Raw genomic sequence first — 8,442 nt, 5'->3', positions numbered from 1 at the left:
GGGCCTCCCATTTCTCCAGGGTCCACACACAGAGCAGTGACACCCTCTGTAGTCCCTCCTGCCCTTCTCCCTTCTGCTGCCCAAGCTCTCAGGGTCATTTGTCCCCCCATCACAAACTCTCTGGGCCCTGCCTTCCTGCCTCAGCCTCCCCACCCTGTCCACCCTTTGGCTCTGTCATGCTCTTGAGAACTCAAAATAAACCTGTCCTTTCCCGGCTCCTAAAGGTGCCCCATCCAGCGCCAGCCACATGCTCGCCTCATTATCTCCACTGTTCTTTGTTAATTAGGCTGCGGTAAGGATCTCTGCCTCCTGGGAGGAGCTGGCATCTGCCGGGCGGGGCTGGGGCCTCTGTGGGCAGCAGACGCCTGGCTGCCGGGCCGGGAATTGGCGTGGCGCCTCCTTTCTTCTAGGCCCTGGACGCGGGGGTGGGCGGACCTTGTCCTTTTTCCGCCTGTGAGGCTCGGCAGAGGGGAAGAGGAATCTCAGGGTTCGGGGTTGTTGGGTGGGGGGCTTCACACGGTGGCATTCCGGGTCTGAGGCCACCCGAGATGCCAGGAGCGACTGCAGGCACAGCGCAGTGGCTTACAGCCCCATGCGGAGGGTGACGAAGCTAGGGGTGGGGACATTGCAGCTGGCTCTGTACGACCCCTGGGCCAGGCCCCGGAGCACAGGGCAGGGCAGGCGTGAGTGGAGTCAGGAGCCAGTTTGCCAAGTGTATGAAATGGGCTGAGGGGAGGGGAGGGACGTTAGTGGCTTTTGTCGTAGTTTGTGGGGCAGGGGATGGAACCCAGGGCCTCACATGTGCCAGGCAAGCGCTAACCACTGGCTACCCCGCCGCAGACCTCAGTGGTTCGCTTCTTTTTAGGGGGTTGGAGCAGATAAACAGTGGCTCTGGGGAGGCCTTGAGTGAAAGCCTCAAGGGGGCAGTGCTGAGTCAGGGAAGAGTGCAGCTGGCAACAGCAGCTGCTGCAAAGGCCCTGAGGTCACCTGCTGGGGTGTCAGCAGGGGCAGCCGATGAGGCCAAACTGGGGTGGGAGTGTGGTGCCTTGCTAGGTAAGGATGTGGGAAGCCAGGGCAGCTCTGAGCAGGGAGGGAGCGGGTCCCAGCTTGGGTTTTCAGAGGATCCCTGCGGCTGCTGGGCCGAGACAGACAGGGTGGGGCGGAGGGTGTGGTGGTGCATCATGGGCCCGAGGTGTGGCTGGTCAAGGATGCTGACCTGACACCCTGCTGCCGGGGGCTGGGAGAGTGGCAGCTGAGTTTGTGCTCAGTCTGGGCTGAGCGGGCAGACGGGCAGCTGGCTGAGACGGGAGGATGCCGCCGGGGGCAGGCGCTGTCAGGCGCTTGGCTTGGGGCGCTGTCTGGGTTCATCCCATGGTTCAGGGCACATCTCAGGGCCTGCAGGAGCCGCAGGCTCAGGTATAACGACAGCCGAATGACAGGCGCGTCTGGGAGCAAGGAGGCCCTGGCCTGGGCCTGGCTTGGCATCACTCTGTTTTTTCAAGACAGAGTCTTGCTGTGGTGCTTGGGCAGGACTCGAATCTGTGATCCTCCTGCCTCAGCCTCTGAGTGCTGGGGTGACACGCGTGCACCCCACAGCCCAGCCTGTTCTCCTTTGGCCTCTCCCTCCCTCTTTGGAGGGACCGGTCCTGTTCAGGCCCCGCTTGACAGTCCCGAGTGACCCCCACCCGCGATCCTTAGCCCAGCACTAGAGCCTTTGTCGCACCAACACCTCAGCCTGCAGTGCCCCCCGCTGGAGCCCGAGGCTGTGGCCTGGGCAGTGCGGCCCCGCCCTCAGGCGGCACTGCCCCTCATGCCACAGCCCGGCCAGTGCCAAGCCCTGGGTCCGTGCCAGCCTGGCCGCTCAGCTGTGTGGCTGGCGCCTCGAGGAGGGGCCAGGAGGGCGGAGGGGAGTCAGGTCTGTGCGGCAAAGCCTGGCTCCCGCCCTGGGCTAGCGGGGACCGAGAGAGCAGTGTCGCCTGGTGGCAGGGACTCCCTGTGCTCCCTGGGTGTGGTGCCAGTCCCTGGCCCTCCCAAGGGAAACTGAGGCTCAGAATGTCAGAGCCGGCACCCAGTTGCCCAGCGTGGCCTCCGCAACCGTCCCTAGCCCAACGGAGGAGCAGAGAGGGCGCAGGGCCAAAGCCCCACCTCTCACCCTCCCTCTCCTGCTCAGCCAGGCGGGGATATCCCTGGGGACACACTGGTGTCATGCCTGGTGTGTGGCTGGGCTGGGCCTCTACACACTCTATAAAAGCAGAGGAGGAAGCCTGCTGTGGTGGCACAGGCCTGTAATGCCCAGAACTCTGGGAGGCTGAGGCAGGAGGATCACAAATTCAAGTTCAGTGTGGGTGACTTAGTGAGATCCTGGCTAGAAATAAAAAAAAAAAAACAGAAAAATGGCTGGAGAAACAGCTCAGTGGAAAGGCTCTGGGTTCAGTCCCCAGTACTGACACGCCCCCCCCCACCCCCAGAAAAAAGAGAAAGCAAAAGGTGTGGTATAGAGCCCCTCATCACAGCCCGGGAAGTTTGTATTTGTCATCCCACGGAGAAGTTACCAGAATTCTCATGTTCGTTCTGAGCTACCACCTCTAGTGCGTCACCACACCCGGGGGGTCCTGGTGTGGCTGGGCAGTGCACCAGACCCCATGACGGCACAGGACGTCGTGCCCGGGGCTACTCAAGTCTGGCCGTGTGGTAGCGCCCCTCCCCATGGGACACGGGTCTCCCACACGGGCACTTGGGAATGCCCGGCCTCGGAGACGCAGCAGAGCTGAGCGCTGTCCTGGGCCCTCAGCAAGGGACATGTGGGGCACCCATAGTCCCAGCACTCTGGGAGGCTGAGGCAGGAGGATTGCAAGTTTGAGCCCAGTCTGGGCAACTTGGCAATAACGAGATCCCGTCGCAAAAAAAAAAAGAAAATTGCAAAAGGGCTGGGGATGTAGCTCAGTAAAGTATTGGGTCCAGTCCCCGAAAGGAAGGAAGGAAGCAACCAAGCGGGTACAGGGAGCCTGCAGCCCCACATGTCCCCATTTCTACCTGCAGATGAGGACGATGCCAACAGGCTGGGGGAGAAGGTGATCCTCCGGGAGCAGGTGAAGGAGCTCTTCAATGAGAAATACGGTCAGTGCCGCCTGAGGGCCCCTCCTTGGAGCCGCCAGCCCTGCCCCGGGCGGGCGTCTGCACGTCGGGAGCTCCTCTCTCCCTGCGGCCCCTGCCCTCTGCCAAGGGGACACCTTCACCTCGCTGACCCCCTGTGCCCTCCAGGTGAGGCCCTGGGCCTGAACCGGCCTGTGCTGGTCCCTTACAAGCTGATCCGAGACAGCCCCGACGCCGTGGAGGTCACGGGCCTGCCCGATGACATCCCCTTCCGGAACCCCAACACCTATGACATCCACCGGCTGGAGAAGATCCTGAAGGCCCGCGAGCACATGCGCATAGTCATCATCAACCAGCTTCAGTGAGTGCGGCCCAGGCAGTCCCGAACCTGGAAGTCCCAAGTGCAGGCGCCGGGATGAAACTCAGCTCTCTTGGACCTCTATCCTGAGTTCCAACCCCAGCCCTTGATTTCTTTTTGTTGTACTTTATTTTGAGTCAGTCTCTCTCTCTCTCACTAAATTGCCCAGGCTGGCCTTGAACTTGCAATCCTCCTGTCTCAGCCTCCTGAATAGCTAGGAATACAAGTGTGTACCTACATCCAGCCAGAATCCAAACCTGCGTCATATCAGCACTCAACTCTTTCGGGGCTCAAAGTGCAGCTCAGAGGCTCACCGTTTCAGAGGTTTCAGTCCCTGGTCCCTGGGGCCTGTGGAGACACTGTACATGGGGCAGAAGTCAGGGAGCAGAGCAGCCTGGGATCCCAGTCCCTGTCAAGGCCACACCCCCCAATGACTTCATTTCCTCCTGGCCCCCAATGGTTCCACCCCCTTCCTGGTAGACAGACTGCCCCCCCTTGAACACATAGGCTTTTGGGGAACATGGAGGGGTCAAAGTGTATTTTGCACACTGCACATGGTGGTACTTGCTTGTAATCTCAGTACTCGGAAGGCTGAGGCAGGAAGATCACTAAATTCAAGGCCAGCCTGGGCTATACATGAGACTTGGTCTCAAACAAAACAAAACCGAGAGCTACTCCCAAATTTGGGAGCATAAGAAGAAGAAAGGAAAACCATTTCCTCACCACCACCCTGTTTTGTTCTCTTGCAGACCTTGTACAGAAACCTCCAGTGATGCCAAGGTGCCAGGTGAGTTGAGGGCTGCAGAAGCTTCCCTTCTGCTCTGTGGGGGTAAAGAGAAACAGGGAGCCGGGTGCCGTGCTGCACACCTGTCATCCGACCCTTCGGAGGCTGAGGCGGGGCCTTGTGTGTTCAAGCCTAGCCGGGACCACTTAGTGACAGCTGTCCAAAAAATTTTTTCAGAGCTGGGCATAGTGGAGCACACCTGTAATCCCAGCACTGAGGAGGCTGAGGCAGGAGGATTGCTATGAGTTCAAGGCCAGCCTGGGCTACACAGTGAGACCCTGTCTCAAAAGAAAAAGAAAAATCTGTGGTAAAGCTTACACTCCGAGCAATTAAATCGAGCAGCGGCAGAACCCTGCAGGCCCTGCTCCGTGCAGCCCTGGCACTGGGCTCCCCGGTGCCTGCCATCTCCCGAGTCTCAGGTCCTGCCACTTTCCCGCCTGGTTCGGAGAGGTTAATACATTGTCGCGGGATCACCAGGTGCCGGGGGGGGGGCGAAGGGCTTCTTGATCTCATGGGACCTCGTAAGAGTCCTGCAGGAACTGTTTACTTTCTATTTTGGGACAGGGTCTCACTAAGTCCCTTAGTTGCCCAACCTGGGCTTGAACTTCCAGTCCTCCTGCCTCAGCCTCCCTGAGTGCTGAGATCTTTTTCTTTTTAGACAATGGCTCCTTGTTGCCCAGCTAGCCTTGAACTCCTGGGCTGAAGCAATCCTCCTGCCTCAGCCTCCCGGTGGCTGGGATTGCAGGCGTGCACTGCCATGCACACTACCCAGGAGACCCTATTTACATTTTACTTAAGAGGAAATGAAGGTCGGACTATGCAGGGATTGTCCCAAGACCCAGGTGTGCACAGCTGCAAGGCCACCCTCTTCCAGGGTCCTCCGAGGCTGAGTGGGCGATGTCGGGCCTGGGAGGGCTCCGGGGTCCTGGGGTGCTGGACCCCCAGGCTGGCTGGACTAGGTGGTTCTCAGGAGGACCTGGGCCTGCTGGGTTCCCTGGGCAGGGTGCAGTACCAGCAAAGCAGGCAGGTGATGGGCACAGGAGGGGGTGGCCCTCGGGCCTGGTTAGGGAAGGAAGCCAGAGTGGGGGGCTTCGGCCTCAGGGAAGCAGGAACCTGGAACTCGGAGGAGGAGATTAAAACCCAGCAATAAGCCGGGCATGGTGGCACACACCTGTGAACCAGCACTCAGGAGGCTGAGGCAGGGGGATCCCCACACGTTCGAGGCCAGCCTGAACTACAGTGCAAGCCTCTGTCTCAAGGCTGCCCCGGGGAGGCGGGAGACCAACCTCGCAGGGCTCATACCTGCCCCAGCAGCCCTTTCTCCCGGCAGCCCGAGACAGCGTCCCCAAGCGCAAGAGGAAGAGGGTCTCCGAAGGCAACTCCGTGTCCTCCTCCTCCTCGTCTTCCTCCTCCTCCTCCTCCAACCCGGAGTCCGTGGCATCCACCAACCAGATTTCACTCGTGGTAAAGCTGCCCGGATCTGCCCCTGGCCGCCCCCTCGGCGCCTCCCTCACTGGATGCCTGGCAGGGCGGCGCACGCAGGGTGCCCAGATGTGGGTGCGGCCCACCCCTAGAGCGCCTCTGTCTGCCCCCTTTCCTCGCTAGGGACACACTCCGGAGAGTTCTTTCTGATTTCAAGGTAGCCTCTTAAACCTTGGAGCGGCAGTACATGCCTGTAACCTCAGCACCTTGGGAGGCTGAGACAGGAGGATCCCAAATTTGAGCCCAACCTGGGCAACTTAGTGACTTAGTGAAACTGTCTCACATTTAAAGAGAGCTGGGAATGTAGCTTAAGTTCAAGTTCAAGGCCAGCCCGAACTATATTGTGGAGCCTGTCTCAAAAAACCAACCCAAAAAAAGAAAATGGTCTTCAGACTTCTGGACCCTGAGCCGGGCTTCCCTTCCACCTTTTCCTGGAGACCCTGGAAACCCAAGCCCTCCTGCCTGGTGTGCGCCCCCAGCCCCAAGTCAGCCCAAGTGCGCCCCCGCCCCAAGGGGGAGCCCAGGGACCCGCGAAGGCTCCCAGGCCACTGCGAGCTGTGTTGACCGTGGAGAGGCCGCGTCCCCTCTCTGGACCTCAGCGGGCCCAAGATCGGCAGGGCCTGAGGAAGCCCTGGGTGAAGCAGAGCCGGCGCCACGGCGTCCCCGGCCCCCTAACCGTGTGTCCCTCTCTCCAGCAGTGGCCGATGTACATGGTGGACTACACCGGCCTCAACGTGCAGCTGCCAGGACCCCTCAATTACTGGACCTCAGCGCCCAACCAGGACCTCACAGAAAGACTAAAGGAAGTATAATTTATGTACAAAGTGTATATTCGGATATGTATCAATGCCTTTTAGTTTTTCCAATGATTTTTACACTATATTCCTGCCACCAAGGCCTTTTTAAATAAGTAAAAAAAAAAAAAAAAAAAGCACAAGCATCGCCTGCCTTCTTAACAGTCCACGTTCTCTTCTGGGATCAGGTGGCCGTGGCGGCGGGGAAACGGCAGGCAGGAAACGCAGCCTGAGGCCCTGCTAGCCCCTTCCCTCCTGAGCAGATGCCATGTTCCTGGCAGCTGGAGGGGGGGGCTGTCTGGACCACCTGGCCACCTGGCCACTGCCGGGGTGGCCTCAGGGAAGGAAGCCACGGCGGCGGCAACCAGGCACAGACTGGGCCCCTCCGCGGCGGGACAGACCCTCAGCCTTCCTGTCCGGCCCAGCCAGCATGGGCGGGAAAGGCTCAGGGAGCGCGAGGTATGGCGGCCAGGACCCCGCTGGGCCCGGAGACTCGGGTGAAATTGAGTGTTCAGCCGGACTCCCGCGCTGGGCAGTCCAGGGCCAGCCTGGCTCAAATAAATAAACAAACCAAAACCAAGCCGGGCGTGGTGGCGCACACCCGTAATCCCAGCACTTGGGAAGCTGAGGCAGAAGGATTGTTGCCCAAGTTCAAGACCAGCCTGGGCTACAGAGTGAGCTCAAGGCCAGCCTGAACTGCACAGTGAGACCCTGTCTCAAAAAGACAAAAAAAAAAAAAAACACCACATGAGCAAGAGACAGTGGCTAGAGGGGACACAGATGGGGGAGTAGGGACTCAGGCCGCAGGCTGTGCCCTGCACATGGTGCCAGGCAGAAGGGGTGAGTGGGCCAAGAATCCACCTGGGCTGTATCTGACACACCACACACTGGACTGGGCTGTGTCCTCCTCTCCTGCCCTCAGGAAGCCGCGGAGCCAGAGCCAAGGCAGCCGCCAAGCAAGGAGCCAGCCCAGGGAGAGTCAGGGAAGCCCTGGAGCCCAAGCCCCTCCCACCAAGAGGCTACAGCAGCAGCCCTGGGATCTTAGCACTCCAGGAGGCTGAGGCAGGAGGATCTCAAATTCAAGCCCAGTCTCGAAAATTCAGCAACTTAAAACCTGTCTCACTATAATATATATTAACTATACAGACATATATATATTTTAAAAATAAATATATAAAAATTAAAAAGGGCTAGGAATATAGCTCACTGTGTATGTCCTGGGTTCAGTTCCTCAGTATCTCAAAAAGAGAACAAACAAACTAGGCATGGTGCAACGCGTGTAATCCCAGCACTAGGGAGGCTGATGCAGGACAATTACTGTGAGTTTAAGGTCAGATTGAGCTATATATAAGTTCAAGGGCAGCCTGGACCCCATAGCAAGACTCTGGCTCAAAAAAAAAAGCTCTGTCTCATTCACAGACACACTTACCCTCCAAAACCAAGCCTTTGAGCCTGGTTTTTTTTTTGTTTGTTTGTTTTTGTTTTTTCTTGTTTTTTCCTCTGGTACTGGGAATCGAACTCACGACCTTGTGCTTGCCAGGCAGGCGCTGTGCGGCTGAGCTAAATCCCCAGTTCATGCCTTTGAACCTGGAGGGTGCCTGGCGCTAATCCCCATCCCCACTTTCCCCCTCTGTCCCAGGAGCCCAGGGAATTGTATGGGCGGGGATGGAGACGGAAGTAGCCAGGTTGGCCTCGGACTGGATTCTCCTGCCTCAGCCTCCATAGTGCTGAGATCACCAACATGCACCACCATGCCCGGCCCGGAGCCCTGGGCTCTGGGGGGTGTGACCCGACCGAGCAGGTGCCAGGGACCTGCGCCTGTGCTGTCCGACCCAGTGCGGAGCTTCGGGGCCTCGGGGAAGCGCCAGCTGCTGCCTCCTGTCTCCATCCCGTCGTCCCGGCTTTGGAAACGCTTTCATCCCCGGCGCTCT

The 8,442-nt window shown here is 59.0% G+C and overlaps 1 protein-coding gene across 4 annotated transcripts in view; it reads left to right on the top strand.

Moving 5' to 3' along the window:
* Positions 1-6,648, top strand: part of Gtf2ird1 (GTF2I repeat domain containing 1) — a 70,183-nt gene extending 63,535 nt beyond the window's left edge. For 3 of the 4 annotated variants that reach the window (XM_005396750.2, XM_013520578.1, XM_013520579.1), the window contains 5 exons: positions 3,040-3,117; positions 3,262-3,454; positions 4,201-4,238; positions 5,566-5,699; positions 6,413-6,648. In XM_005396750.2, coding sequence (XP_005396807.1) covers positions 3,040-3,117; positions 3,262-3,454; positions 4,201-4,238; positions 5,566-5,699; positions 6,413-6,529 — 560 coding nt within the window. In that variant the 3' untranslated portion in view covers positions 6,530-6,648. The remainder of the gene's footprint in view (positions 1-3,039; positions 3,118-3,261; positions 3,455-4,200; positions 4,239-5,565; positions 5,700-6,412) is intronic. The other variant, XM_013520580.1, reaches the window with a different exon arrangement.
* The last annotated feature ends 1,794 nt before the right edge of the window (positions 6,649-8,442 follow it).

The sequence above is a fragment of the Chinchilla lanigera genome, unplaced genomic scaffold (assembly GCF_000276665.1).
Source record: "Chinchilla lanigera isolate Chin_1 unplaced genomic scaffold, ChiLan1.0 scaffold00055, whole genome shotgun sequence".
Classification (NCBI taxonomy): Eukaryota; Metazoa; Chordata; class Mammalia; order Rodentia; family Chinchillidae; genus Chinchilla; species Chinchilla lanigera.
This window is presented reverse-complemented; position numbering and strand designations above follow the sequence as displayed.